The sequence below is a fragment of the Polyodon spathula genome, chromosome 4 (genome assembly GCF_017654505.1).
Source record: "Polyodon spathula isolate WHYD16114869_AA chromosome 4, ASM1765450v1, whole genome shotgun sequence".
NCBI classification, from domain to species: Eukaryota; Metazoa; Chordata; class Actinopteri; order Acipenseriformes; family Polyodontidae; genus Polyodon; species Polyodon spathula.
In genome coordinates, this window is record NC_054537.1 from 94990604 (window position 1) to 95006259 (window position 15656).

The 15656-nt window shown below is 39.8% G+C and overlaps 1 protein-coding gene across 3 annotated transcripts in view; it reads right to left on the reverse strand.

The window, feature by feature from the left end:
• LOC121315173 (DENN domain-containing protein 3-like) overlaps window positions 1-5398 on the reverse strand; it is a 32345-nt gene extending 26947 nt beyond the window's left edge. For 2 of the 3 annotated variants that reach the window (XM_041249180.1, XM_041249178.1), the window contains exons 1-4: window positions 5174-5398; window positions 2440-2680; window positions 1391-1658; window positions 407-522 (exon numbers count right to left, since the gene is read on the reverse strand). In XM_041249180.1, coding sequence (XP_041105114.1) covers window positions 407-522; window positions 1391-1658; window positions 2440-2523 — 468 coding nt within the window. In that variant the 5' untranslated portion in view covers window positions 2524-2680; window positions 5174-5398. Of the gene's footprint in view, window positions 1-406; window positions 523-1390; window positions 1659-2439; window positions 2681-4697; window positions 4934-5173 lie in introns of all 3 variants that reach the window. The other variant, XM_041249179.1, reaches the window with a different exon arrangement.
• Window positions 5399-15656: the final 10258 nt, after the last annotated feature.

Genomic DNA, 15656 nt, shown 5'->3' on the forward strand with positions numbered 1-15656 from the left:
GAGATACTGTATGTCATTTGAGATTTGACCAATTTAATCAGGTTTGTTTTGGTTATGAAGTGCGCAACATAGAGTTAAAGCAATTTTATATAAATGTAGACTACTATAGGAAACTATTTTAAACTGGGCACATTATGAAGTATTTGCTACATCAGCTAAGTTTCTCTGATATCGCTACCCATTACTTTAGACAACAAGAGACCACAGGTTAAGTGTTTCTTGTAAAGTTACAGTACAAGTTTATATTATGGAGTCATTCTGGTAACACATGGTTAATGATTAAACACAAAAAAAATTGCTTTGTTATTGCATGGAAAACTAAACTTAATCTTAAGGTTTAATGGCTAATGTTCACAGCGTACAGCAATGTTCAGGTTACGCAAGTAATGGAAAAAAGCAGCAGCACCTGCACTGGCTGGTAGTGCTGGACCACAACGCCGTATGTCCTGTTCCCAAAGACATCTGTGAAAACCAGGAAATGGAAATGGTCTGCTTTGGATTCATTCGCTACCTGCAGGCCACCTGTTGACAGCAGAAAGGGGAAGCCCATCATTAGCACATTCAAAATAGACACACAGAGGCACACCTAATTGAATGTGTGTATTTACTTAACATACCTGCAGTGTCACAGCTCTGTACGGATATTCTGGTTCGTCTCAAGGGACCTCAATAATAAAGGACTGCATTGACTATACTGATGACAGTTCAATTCTATTGTTCTGGAGGAAAACCGTTCCTATACTGGACGTCACCATAATGCATTTCAACTGAAAAGAAACTTAAGATTTCATAAAAGATATTCCAAGCTACTCTATCCTAGTATGATCAGATCTCGATAATCTACTTGGTAATACTTTCAGGAGATGCTTTACCGTATTTCCTAAAAGATAGCCGCAGATTACCAGTACAAGCATACAGCTAAAATCACGGCACCCTCTCTCTAGCTCTCTCTCGTTGTTAGAGTCTGTTCAATTGATATAATGCATGGAACATCTGTAGACATCACTCAGAACACCTGGCGAGGCCACCCTTAAAAAATGGTTTGTTTGCACCAACTTGAAAACTGATGAAACAGAACAACAAAAGCAATGATCATGACCTATAATCAACAACAACTAAGATCTTAGAAAAGCAAGAAACACGGACTTAAATCTTGCTCAAGAGACAGCAGAGCTAACATCATTACCAGGAGTGCCATGGTTGAACAACATCATACAGCTTCCTTCTGTGGTGCCTTTACCTGGTTGCTAGACAACCAAGCCTCTCTGGTCCTTAAGAGGATCCCATAACAAACCCGTGCATGCCCATTCAACAGTGGAGTTCTTTTAGCGTACTGTATATTTAAAAAAAACTAAAAAACACTGAATTGATTTTATCATTGTGTCTTTACCAGGAAAGCAAAGCTGAGGTAATCCAATCAAGTCAATGTCTTTTGGGACGCTGATGTCTTCTGTGACAGGATCATTGTTCCTCTCCAAAGTTGCAGCGGGCTTTTCTCTCTTCTTGATGAAAGAGCGTCGCCTCTGGGTCCTGTTGAAGTTACTGTGAGCCTGTGATCCTGACACCAGATCCTCTTTAGTCACAAAGGGAGGGACGTGAACCTGCAAAACCTCTGGGTCTAGGAGTGCGAAGTCACCACTCCTTCCATGCTGATGTACCTGGAGAGAGTCACAAAACCATATACTGTTAAAGCATACTGTTAACAAGAATGTGTGTTCAGTCTTTTGTAATTTCAGTATTGCAGGAGGTTTATTCTAGTCAAAAATGTACACAAATCCCTCAGGGAGAGTAGGATACAGCTATATACATGCACTGGCAGCAAAACAAGTGGATTCCTTTATTCTGATTCTAGAGTAAAGTAGCCTATACTGTAAATTAGCAGTGGGGTCATTTTGGCCAAAACAAAAACAGTACAGTAAATTGTGTCTGTAAGAAAGCATACAATGATGAATGGTGTGTTTTTTGGGGGTGGGGGTAAATCATTTTTAGGGTGATTAATGAAATGAAGTCTGTCGAACATATGTATCATTAACAGAGGAATTGCATTGCAGTACTTCACACTGCACTGTAGTGCAGTACTTCACACTTCACTTCACATATACCAGTTAACAAAAGGTTTAAATTACAAAACAACATTATTTATTTAATGGAGTGTAACTCAAAGTTATATGGGTGAAAAATAACAGTAACTGAGGCAAGGTCAAGCTGTAAAAACAAACATGGTTTATTTATTAAATACAATCATATACCAAAAGTACCCATTTATTCAGTATAACAGCATTACTGTGCAGATTGTCTTGCTTTAAAGTGGTGACAATGCCGTGTTGCAGTTATTATGTGAATAATAATAATACAGTTTCGCTATACCGAACACACACACACACACGTTTGTGAAACGGGCCCCTGGTTCTTCGTGACTTGTTGAATATCCATATTTACCTGGAGAACTTCCTTCAGCTTTTCATTTGAAGCTCCAATTACCACACAGGCTTCCAGTATACTGGTGGGGAGAATATCTGCCATCAGTACAGATCAGCAGGGCCTCCTTCACTGGAGTCTGGGTCTCATGGCTGGAGACACCAAATACAACCTTGACACAATCCCCTCTCGAACTCCACACTTCTTTTCAGTAGTGAAAAATCTTTCTTCGTCTCCAACCTGGATGTTGACAAATGTGTATCTGGAATTTAAAAAAATGAATTCAATAAAACAGAAAAAGTCATCCAGTAAGACATGCTGCATTTACCTTGGAGGTGTTTAATGAAATATATGTAAATATTTTAAAACAACTTTTTAAAAGGAGCATGCATTTAAATAATAACATTTTCTACTTTGCTACAAGATTGTCCTACTGTATGTAGGTGTCATGTTTACCCCAAATGTGACCAAGATACTTGGAACAGAAGAAAACTTTCTCTATTGTCTACTGATGCGATCAGCCCAGGCCATTTACTTCCCATTTGAGAACTGTGATATTGAAGTGTAGACATAGACGCAATCCTTTCCTGCCATTCTTACTTCCGGTACTCAAACACACACACATGCAGACACACACACAAACAACCAATGCAAATGCACACACACACATGCAGACACGTAAGATACAATTCACTGTAAAAAATACAAAAGCTACTGTAAATGACATGAAAGCCTAAAATAGGGCAGGTGCAGATTGTTTGTTTTGTTAGAGTAGAGTACATTTTAACAAATATATATATATATATATATATATATATATATATATCTATATATATATATATTATATATATATATATAATTTATATTTACTCATCCATGACTCGTGTTGTGTTCATTCTTTTTGTTTATAACATAAATAAATAAAATTTTAGTAAACCTTTCATTTCATGTTGTAAGGATTTGCAAACCGATTTAAAAATTTTGCTATGATTTTTCCTGTATTATTATTATTATTATTATTATTATTATTATTATTATATTATTATTATTATTATTATTATTATTAACAAATAACTAGTTAAAATGGGAAGACATGTCTGTACTGGTGTAGTTTTAAATCTGTTCTCGACATGCTGGACCCCTGAATATATACATTTACTTGGTTTTCACTGTCCTTAATTTTTTGACTGTGTGATTTCTTATGGGGTAAAAATCTGTAGAACACATGCAATGTTCTGCTGAATGTGCTGTGTGAATTCTAAATCGGTGTGTGGAAATCCCCCAGGGTTTATGGGAATGCCTCAGGTGTGGCAAAGCCAGACTGAACTAGGTGATGGCGGCACAGCTAATGTCACAATGCTTATAAGCCGTCTGCCTCTGTTTTACAGCAGTGAAAGTGTGTCTAGGGTGTGAGGACATGGAAAGGATGAGCAGAGAGCTGTGTCCAACTTTGTTTGGTTAAAGGCACCTTTTATTATTTATTTATTCCAATTTTATTACATTTTTGTTTTAGACACTTATTTGTTCTTCAAACTAGCTTTTCATCTTAGTTTTTCTAAGTGTACTATTCAAACCACATTTGTTCTCTTTTTTGATTTCTGTTTCATCAGATTCCGTTAGACTGCTTTTAATGTAACGGTGTAATTGTTCTTTGGTGTGTGTGTGCGTGTGTGTGTGCGTGTGTGTGTGCGTGACGGTTTGGGATCCTTGTGATGTCAGGTGCTATAAAACTCTGAATTGTTGTAGTTGTTGGGGAATATTTTTTACTTCATTCACACAATCCTGACTTCTAATAAAGAAAATGTATTTGTAAATTGGGAACTGTAATTAGGAAGAAACTACTTGGAACAACAATATACTCCTCTTTTCTGACTTCCTTTCATTGTGAATAACCAGAAGCTATGGGATTTACTGACTGCTGCATTAGCAATACACAGTACATTAGCTTAGGCTAGAATCCCGTATACAGCCCAGTATCTCTGCAGTCCTATCTGACTCAAACAACATCATCATACAGCAGTATCTGTGTTGAAAATCTGGTCTTGCTGTAAAATAAATAAATGAAGAAATGCATCCACCATTTGACTGGCTACTTGCAGAAGAGATCATATGACTACAAGTCACCTGTTCTTAGGTATATTACACAGGTACAGTAGTACCGTGCTACAGGAAATACTTCAGCATGTTCCCAACATTCCTGTTTGCTGGTTTGTTTTATATTACTATGGCATGTATATTGTTGCTCGCATTTACATTTACTACACTATTACAGTACTTACCTACTGTGTAAACCGTGACTTTCCCATTCACATCAGACGGGCAAAAACGTTTTATTTGAATTTACTTATTTTTCATATTCAAATCACTGGCGATAGACACATATAGAGGCAGTGTGGTTCAACAGTTAAAGTCCAAGGCTTGTAACGTGAAGGCCCCCGGTTCAAATCCCACCTCTGCCACTGACTGTCTCACTATGTTTCCCTGAGCAAGTCACTTAACCCCCTTGTGGTCCTTCCTGCGGGTGAGATGTTAAATCAACATCCTACTATAAGAGTGACTCTGTATATAATGCACAGTTCACAGCCTACCTCTGTAAAGCGCTACGAAAGACGATATATCTATAATCAAATCATGTGCTTCTTTTAAAATAATTCTCAACATTTATTAATTCAACCATATTATCCTAAATACAGCTAGACATTTTCATCATACCCTTAATTAATCAATAAAGGGTTTGTGTGTGCCTGTAACTCACGCTAGTCCAGATACACTGCCACTGCGTTACATATTCTGTCGATATCGTCGGCTTCACCTCAGATCCATAAAGAAAGTATGCTGCTTCGTTTTTGACGTTTCGTGAAAGCTGAATTTGGTAATTACACCAAGCGACCGCGATGCAATTTCTTTAACGAACTGTAAAACAGAGAAGCGATGACAGACCACATACCAGCTACCCAGTTCCCTCAGCTCTGGAATTGCGTCTGTCAGCTCCTCCTTCCCACTTCACTCTGACGTGCGTCGACGTGCCCGCGCCGGGTCACACTTTTCTTGACAGCGTGAACGCGCACCCTTTAAAAAAAAAAAATTACTAACATTCAACCTCATTCATTATAAAGTTGGGTGCAGTATATATAATGTATTGTATCTTCAATGTATTAGATTTAATTACATGACTGTTGTGTAAAAATATAATTTCCCATTTTACAATACAGTAGAGGCGACTATTATGGCTACAGAGGAAATACTCTCTGTTAGTGATCTTGGGGTCTTAGTCTCCTTTTCCACGGTCCTACCGGACCCGCAAAGAGCCGTACTGGTCGTGTAGGAGTCGCAATGGAAACGTGGTAATATAAACTATGGCAGGCAGGCAGGCAGGCACCCTGAGCCATTGGGGGTGAAAGCTCTCCAGCAACGCAGTACTGCGTTATGAATCACTAGAGGGCAGCAGGGCCTATTTTAGAATGAAAATCACAGAATGAAAACAGGAAAGTGTGGTTTTAAACAACGCAGTATTTATCTTTAATTTAATTTCCAAACAACTGTTTTCATTGTAACATATTTCATGGTACAGGATGCAGTATTTCATGGTACAGGGTGCAGTATTTCATGGTACAGGATGCAGTATTTCATGATACAGGGTGCAGTATTTCATGGTGCAGTATTTCATGGTACAGGGTGCAGTATTTCATGGTGCAGTATTTCATGGTACAGGGTGCAGTATTTCATGGTGCAGTATTTCATGGTACAGGGTGCAGTATTTCATGGTGCAGTATTTCATGGTACAGGGTGCAGGTGCAGTATTTCATGGTACAGGGTGCAGTATTTCATGGTACAGGGTGCAGTATTTCATGGTGCAGGGTGCAGTATTTCATGGTGCAGGGTGCAGTATTTCATGGTACAGGGTGCAGTATTTCATGGTGCAGGGTGCAGTATTTCATGGTACAGGGTGCAGTATTTCATGGTACAGGGTGCAGTATTTCATGGTGCAGTATTTCATGGTACAGGGTGCAGTATTTCATGGTACAGGGTGCAGTATTTCATGGTGCAGTATTTCATGGTGCAGTATTTCATGGTACAGGGTGCAGTATTTCATGGTGCAGGGTGCAGTATTTCATGGTACAGGGTGCAGTATTTCATGGTGCAGTATTTCATGGTGCAGTATTTCATGGTACAGGGTGCAGTATTTCATGGTACAGGGTGCAGTATTTCATGGTGGTGCAGTATTTCATGGTGCAGTATTTCATGGTACAGGGTGCAGTATTTCATGGTACAGGGTGCAGTATTTCATGGTACAGGGTGCAGTATTTCATGGTACAGGGTGCAGTATTTCATGGTGCAGTATTTCATGGTACAGGGTGCAGTATTTCATGGTGCAGTATTTCATGGTACAGGGTGCAGTATTTCATGGTGCAGGGTGCAGTATTTCATGGTACAGGGTGCAGTATTTCATGGTGCAGGGTGCAGTATTTCATGGTACAGGGTGCAGTATTTCATGGTACAGGGTGCAGTATTTCATGGTACAGGGTGCAGTATTTCATGGTACAGGGTGCAGTATTTCATGGTACAGGGTGCAGTATTTCATGGTGCAGTATTTCATGGTGCAGTATTTCATGGTACAGGGTGCAGTATTTCATGGTGCAGGGTGCAGTATTTCATGGTACAGGGTGCAGTATTTCATGGTGCAGGGTGCAGTATTTCATGGTGCAGGGTGCAGTATTTCATGGTGCAGGGTGCAGTATTTCATGGTGCAGTATTTCATGGTGCAGGGTGCAGTATTTCATGGTACAGGGTGCAGTATTTCATGGTGCAGGGTGCAGTATTTCATGGTACATGGTGCAGTATTTCATGGTACAGGGTGCAGTATTTCATGGCGCAGAGTGCAGTATTTCATGGTACATGGTGCAGTATTTCATGGTACAGGGTGCAATATTTCATGGCGCAGAGTGCAGTATTTCATGGTACATGGTGCAATAGTTCATGGTACAAGGTGCAGTATTTCATGGTGCAGGGTGCAGTATTTCATGGTGCAGGGTGCAGTATTTCATGGTACATGGTGCAGTATTTCATGGCGCAGAGTGCAGTATTTCATGGTACATGGTGCAATAGTTCATGGTACAAGGTGCAGTATTTCATGGTGCAGGGTGCAGTATTTCATGGTGCAGAGTGCAGTATTTCATGGTACAGGGTGCAGTATTTCATGGTGCAGGGTGCAGTATTTCATGGTGCAGGGTGCAGTATTTCATGGTGCAGGGTGCAGTATTTCATGCTACAGGATACAGTGTTTACTCTTTCAGAAACATCCGATTTGGTTCTGTTTACGTTTAATCGGCGACCTTGTTTTAACAACCATATACTTTTTTTTTTTTTTTGTTCTCAATCCAGTGACTTCTTTTAACTGGTTAATGAAAGAGAGCAAAGTGTAGCATTGCTGTCTGTTGCTAGGAGGTACTGCATTAGTGTATTACTGTAGTGTTTCCACTGAGCGGCACCACACTGAGAAACCACACGAGGGCTGCCAGCAGGGGTCAGCAGAGACTCTAATTCCACTACCTGCTGAAGAAAATGGTGGGAGACCTACTGTCACACATGATGACGAACCAAGTTTCTCGCTTACTGCCTCCATCAGCAACATGCAAGACATTCAGGTTACAAAAGGGGAATTCTTTATAGTATTCTATTTCTACTAGAAAACAAGGAATTAGACTAGTTCTGGATCACAGTGGGGTGCTAGGAATTTAGAACACGTGTTTGTTTGTTTTTTTTGGTTTTTTTTTATCCTGTGGGCTGTGATGTACTGTTGAATGTTTTCTTATATAATTGCATAACTTCTGGGTATTAACTGTGGGGTACCTGAGGATTAAGACTGGGTTTGACCCCATACCCACTTCAGAATACCCCTTTCAATGATAGAAATGAAACAGTAGTCCTGACAAGAAGTGTGCAAGTACAGTAGTTGTGATCTACTGCAGTGGCACAGCGTGGTGTGTAGTTAACAATAGTAACTATTGGCAGCGCCCATTTGTTGTTTTTTTCCTCTGCCTTTAATTGAGAAGATCTGCAGTCCAGTCATATTCAGACAGCCACATTGGAATATTTATGATGTTTCAGGGTCAACGAAATGTAGCTCATTGAATCAGTTATTCATAGATTATAAACGAGTTTCAATTTTATAGGCTTCTATAATACAGAAGGCTATTGTTCCCGGGAATAAGGGGAGTAGTCAGACTAACTGGGAACTACTGGCCATCATTGTAAAAGCATCTCTAATGCTCCTGCCTATATAAATAGGCAGGAGAAATCCAGTACCATTCTAGTAACACTAGATGGCACTGTTTTACAAAACTAAAATCGATGACATCTGGCCAAGTAGCTCTGCTCTCTAGAGTTACACAATGGCGTTTGTATAATCGGTATTCATACAACGACAATGCAGAATGTTTTCACTGTGAGGATTACTTTGAACCACATCTAATATCCTTGAAGGTTAGGAGATGTTAAACTCCTTCCACTAACCTTCCCTATGTTATCCAGATTAGCATTACTATACAAAATCTCCCAATCACTCCCTGTCTCTCCCTCTTTCCCTCTGCCCCCCCCCTCTCTTTCTCTCTTTCAGTAATAACAATTGAAGACCTTCATAATATTTCTTTTGCTAATACAAACTTTTTTTTTTTAAATTAGGTATTTCCTTTGGCTGATAAGAGACATCTTTATCTGCTCACAGTTGCTTTCACTTGCTGTGGTTGCCAGACAATGTAACTTTGCTGTTACTTTACCATACTCTTTTTAAAATGTAGCTCTATCTCTTTACTTGCCATGCTGGTGCGCAGCGTGACTTAATTCGGCTTGCACTCTGCTCTGTATACTTCATTATGCCTCTACTAATGGTACCACGCTGTAAATATCTCTAAGCTCCGCCTCTGTACTGCCCATGTTAACTGAGCTTGAATTCAGTTCCAATACATTCGAGCAGTTACAGCAGCCTGGACCTGAAGGGAACCTGTTCTGTGGCTGTGAGGGCCCTTCATCTGGCTATCCGTTTGATCCTTTGTGATGCATCTGTGCACTGTGCATTAAATCTGGTCTTCTCTGCAATTACTAATGCCTTTGCAAATGCAACAACTCAACATGGTGCTTGTCTGTGAGCAATGACAGTAATGCTTGCAGTAGTCGTTTTTATAATTCAGTTCATACAGAACGTCCACCACTCACTCATTCTCAGCAGACAGAAGTTTCAGCTTAAGCCTCACCACAGAAATGCCCACACAGCTCAGGAGAACAGCGTGTCAGAGGCTTCCACCCAGGAGCTGTACAGCAGAGGTCACACCTTCAGGTGTCCAACAGTAGGGTTAGCTGGCCAGTAGGGTCCACCTCCCATACAGGAGAGGACAGAGCCAAACCTGTGCTCCAGTGACTGTATCACTCACCCTGCACCGCAGGAGGCTGTGCCTGTACAAACCTGTGCTCCAGTGACTGTATCACTCACCCTGCACCGCAGGAGGCTGTGCCTGTACAAACCTGTGCTCCAGTGACTGTATCACTCACCCTGCACCGCAGGAGGCTGTGCCTGTACAAACCTGTGCTCCAGTGACTGTATCACTCACCCTGCACCGCAGGAGGCTGTGCCTGTACAAACCTGTGCTCCAGTGACTGTATCACTCACCCTGCACCGCAGGAGGCTGTGCCTGTACAAACCTGGCTTTATAGTTTAAAAAAATATTCCTATTGTCAAGAATGTTTCAAAGAAATCTTAGGTTAAACACACTGTAAATATATTTGACCATTATCTTAGAAAGTATGGTATAGGAATATGATATCGGCAGTTTCTTATACACGCAAACTGTTTTGTATTAAACTACAGTACAGTAAGTGACACTTCTTCAACTGTCCCAGCCTGGCTGACTCAAGCATACTAGACATACCTAGACAGAAAAAGTAAAACTAACAATATTAGAACTCATAATTAACCATTGTGACAAAACATGCATACAGCTAAGAAACAAAAAACAATTCATCTTATTACTGGCAGTAGGATGATGTACAGAGGGAGGAGCCTGCAGGGATGACACGGGCAGCAGAGCATTGTGGAAGGGAAGCCTGTACCGCCACTGACCCTGGTCCTGCTGTTCACTAAGTGAGTGAGAGAATGGAAAGAATTTGAGGGATGCGTGCTTTCAACGATACAAATACTTGGCCTAAGACCTGTCCGCATGTGGGTGTGCATGCCCATTGCCTATATGGTAGCGAAAAGAATTACATTGACAAACTAACATCAGAATCTACAGCTGTGGCTAAAGGCTTTGCATTACAAAATGATATTGCAAAAGTCTATTGGAAGCCATAACAGTTGAGAACTCAGTTGGAATGAAAACCAGCAGACGCAGGGGGTCCCTGCTTGAACATCAGCCAAGCAGACATGATATTAAAAAAAGAAAGAGAAAAAAACCTCAGAAACACAGAGTATATAAACAGAATTATCAAAAGACTTGGCATCCTTTAAAAGGGTCTCTGTGGGACTCCAGTGGCTTCAGAGGGTGGGTTTGAAATGGCAGCAATGTGCCTGCATTCAAATACAGCATTGTCTAGGAGATGTACTGTGCATGGTAATGTTTGGTTGTTATTTAGAGCTACTGAGATAAGTATGAGCATAAGTGCTGCATGATACTAGGAAATTGCTACATGTGAGCCTCCCACTGTGATACTCATTCGAACATTCGTTTGATAGCTACGTTATATAAAAGAGATTCTTAACTGTGCCCCTCTGGAGAGGCAGAGTTTACAGAACTGCTTGAGGCAGGGCTGTCAAACTCGGCTCCTGCAGGGCCGCAGTGTCTTCTGGCTTTCGTTCCACCTGAGCTCTCAGTTACTTAATTGGTCTAATTATTTGATTAACTGAACACATTTAACACTTCTCTTCAGGCCTCAAAATGTTTAATAGGTCGTGTACCTTGAATAAAGTGCACTTTTAAAACCACCAACTGTAAAAGACCCTGAAAAGTATGACAGATTCAACAAATAATTGGATCAGTGATGTTAATTGAGAGCTTCAGTTGGAATGAAAACCCCCTGCGGCCCTCGAGGACTGGAGTTTGACATCCCTGGCTTGAAGGGAGGGGGGCAGAGAGAAGGATTCAAAGAGCTTTGAGGGGGGAGAATCTTATCACACCGCATATATGTGCAGGCAGAGGAACAGCGCTGGATTATATAAAATAACCTAGCTCTACATACACTTTTCATAATAATAACACACAAGCCCTAAACGATCAATCAATTGTCTGGACTGTCTAATAATAACACACTAGCTCTAAACACTCAAGCAATTGTCTGGAGTGTCTTGGTAAGTTGAGTCCATGCTGCTGCTTGTCAGCCTTGTCATAAAAAGATTAACAGATGAAAATGGTGCAAAAAAAGGGTGAAATCAGCTGTGTAAAAACCCAAGCGCAGCAATAGGAGGAATGATTGACATTTGAGAGCTACAGCCAGCACTCATATATCTGACCCTATAAAATGCTGACTTCAATGAGGGTTAAACGCATGTGATGCAGATCTGATTGTTTCATTTTGTTCTGTTCTAACCCTTGTTTGTTGTTCAGGGAACACAAAAAATACAATGTCAAATACATAGCTGAAAGGACTGTGTTTTAAAATAAGTAGGCTTCCATTTAGATGTACTGTATTGGTTTTGTTGGAACAGTACTATATTTTCAACAGAGGTATTTTAATTCAGAACGATAGGAGTCTGAAAACATCCCTTGCCAAAAGAGACGACCGTGGACACGTGGAATGTAATACAGTACATGCTTTTAAATCTGGTACGTATTGTAGCAGTAAGTCAAATTCCTCTTGAACAACCAAACAGCAAAATTAAATTAAAATGTTACCCATGCACAGAACTGCGTAAAACTTAAAAGATAATGCAATTTAGCAACATATTTAAAAAAAAACAACAACACAGTTTCCAGGATTAAAACAGTATCTAAAGTCAGTATTCAAAATTGCAGAATATACTTCTCGATAAGGCCTGAATGGCACAATTCACTGGCAAATGAAAGTGCACAGAAGCAACTAGAAAAAAATACATCACGATTTCATGATACATTCATGATTTATTGTTTTACATTACAGTAGCTGGTCTTGTTCGCTTTGTTGTTGTTGCGTTTTCGTCAGGTGAAACTAACTGCACAATAAAGACTGGCTGATTTGCACAATCGAGAAAAATAAACACAGACTGGGGCGAATAATCAAATAAATTGTAAGATTGAAGAGATGGGCTTGTATCAGAAAAGTGGTGAAGGAGTCGGAAATCATGTGTGTCGGGTAAGAGCATTAGTTTATCACACACACACACACACACATATATTAAAACACGATTGACATGTATCTGATAACTGAGCGCTGACTGTACACTGCAATATGTAGTATGAGTTACCGTATGGTAATGGGAAAGGAATTTTACATTTCGTTTTGGATAAATGTTAACAATCTGTGAGGCAAGTTACTTTGAAAACAGCAAAAAAAGGAATATGTATGTTTCCATCTGTATATAAAGAATAAGTGGGTAAGGTTTTTTTTTTTAATGACACGTTTATAAAATGTGAACAGATATTCAAAGTATTCCAAGTTTTCTTTTAGCAGAGTTATTTTTGTAACATTGTTAGTTGATGGGACAATTCAAAGTGGGGTTACCGACAGCTGTGTATTTAGCAATGGAAATAATGTATTCTACTAGAGACCCAGAAGAATAGGGCACCACACTTTCTGAAGCATGGCTTGTTGTGTGACATGTGCCACAAAAGTACATCTTCAGTCATTCCTTTAAAAAAATGTATTTTTAACTGAGCTGGTTATGTATAGCTCCCTGTGGTTTGTGTGATATGTTATTGGAAGCTGTAAACTATTCACCTTGTGCCCTATTCAGTTGAGATATTAGTTGGAGGGCACATTGATATGTGTAGGCTCTACAATAAATAAAAAATATATATATTTTTTTTTAATTTCGTTTGCCTAGTTATTTTACCCCCGATTTTTCTCCCCAATTCTGTTTATCCAATCATTTGTTCCCCTCACCACAGCAGTCCCCCACACAGCTGAGGAGAACTGCAGGTTCAGTGGGTGTCCTCCAATCCCACGACCAGCTTCTTTTTTTACACCCAGGAACTCGAGAGCAGATGAGCTACCGACCTCTGGAGGACAAAGGCCAGTCCTGCAGGTGTCCATCCTTGAGCTCACTGGACACTTGGCCAGCGGGGTTCGCTGTAGCACTATGAGGAGAAAGTCTATGCTGGTTTTGCCATCACTATGACAAACCTCAGCGCACACGTCAGCCTCACAGAACATTAGGGTCCAACTGCATGACAACTTGGTTATCAGAGTTAGAGGCAGGAATCACATATATATGTTGGGTCTAAGTGGTGATTGGACAGCGGTGGGGCTTTTCATCATAACTTTGATAATGCAAGATGTGATTTTGATTTAATGAATTAATTTCTTGAGTTGGTTGCCCCTGGCTCAATCATTAAAGAAGCAATAATGTTTGAGCTCTAGACTAAAAGCAATTTGTCAAAAAGCTAAATTAAATCACTGAGGGAAGAACAACAAAACAATAGCACATGCTGAGAAAAATTGAATATATATGTATTTCCATAATAGAAAAACAAAAGCTAGTCAGAAGGAAAATTAGTTTACTTCTGCAAAGATCGATCATCCACGACTTTGACAGCATTTATGAACTCAGTTCTGTAAATGAACACAGCCTGGGGGAATATCACTTAATAGTGAGAATATATTATAACAAATATTACGTTTCTAATCAACAAAATCTAATCTAATGTCCGGAACCAGTTAAATAATATTAGCATCATTAAGCTATTCCTTCAGGCCTTTTTGGTACCCCAAATTATCCAGCATGGATTTGTTATTTCTTTTGTAGTATATTGAGCTGCATATTTATTTGAATTACAAAAGAAAAAGATTGTAGTTTGTCTGGACTTTGCATGTTTAGAACTCCTATTAAGTGTTCCAGCTGTATACCTTTACCAAGGTCTATATTGATCTAATGGGAGATCTGTGTTGCTCTATGGTTTGTTTACGTAATGGAGAATGAAACAGACAAAAGCAAGCTGACCATTATTCAAAACTCACGCCTCTGGCCAATCAACCAATGACATTGGAAATGAGGTGATGCATGCAGGTTTCTTGAGCATGGAAGCCAGTGAGATAGGTGGCGCTCTCCTGAGGGCAAAGAAGTGCATGAAGACCCAAAACAACGTGAAACAGAACAGAAGATACAGAGAGAAATGAAGCTGAGTGGAGCCCAAGGAAGCCGAGAAAGTGGTGCAAGACAAGTCATGAAGAGGATTTCACGGCTCATTTTGACTTGCTGATCTTTAATCCTGTAACTATGTGTTCTTTGCTTGCAGTTTTCTCTTCACTAGTTCTTTCAGATCAGTCAGATGCAATGTCTCTACTAATTCATTCTTTGTAGCTTTTTTCAAAATCCCAGGATTTGCATGTCAGCTCCTCACAGTTCTTCCTGGAAGTCAGCTCACAGTTCATCTTTTACTTTGCTGAGGAAGGGCATCAGAATAATTGGTGGATTTCTCTACTATTATATTAAAAGCATTTTTTGATATTTCATGTAGTCTTAAAGGCTATAGATCCCCACCGTTGTTTACTGTCCCTAGCTTGACTGCCCCCATAATTTCAGTCACCAATTAAGAAAAGTATTATTTGCAGTGTTTTCAAAATCCATCAATACAATATGTTTTTCTAACTTCATATGCATGGTTGTACAGACTTTAAGATAAATGAATCGTACGGCACCTTATGTGCAGGGTTACCCAGAGAATAAACTTCCAAACACAGCTCACCCAACAGCTGCACTATGTTTGATAATGGCATGTGTTGAGAAGTCATTCAGTTGATAGGCTAACAAACAGCAGCCAAGCAGCCAAGGAAGACATTCTGCACGTTTAATAACCCTTCTGACCTTAAGGACTCGGAAGAACCAATAAAATAAAATAAAAATGCTGACATAGATTTGGAGAATTCCTGGAAAATAAGAAAAAGTGATATTTCATGTAATGGTACTAATTTCAGAGCCAAGTTAAAATGTTGGGCTACGTCAGCATGAGTGAGATTTCTGTATTTCATGCAAATGTGTTTACATTCCATTTACAATTGAGAACAGAATTTTGTGGCTGAGTTTTCACAATCTGCCTACACAGAAAAATGTAGGC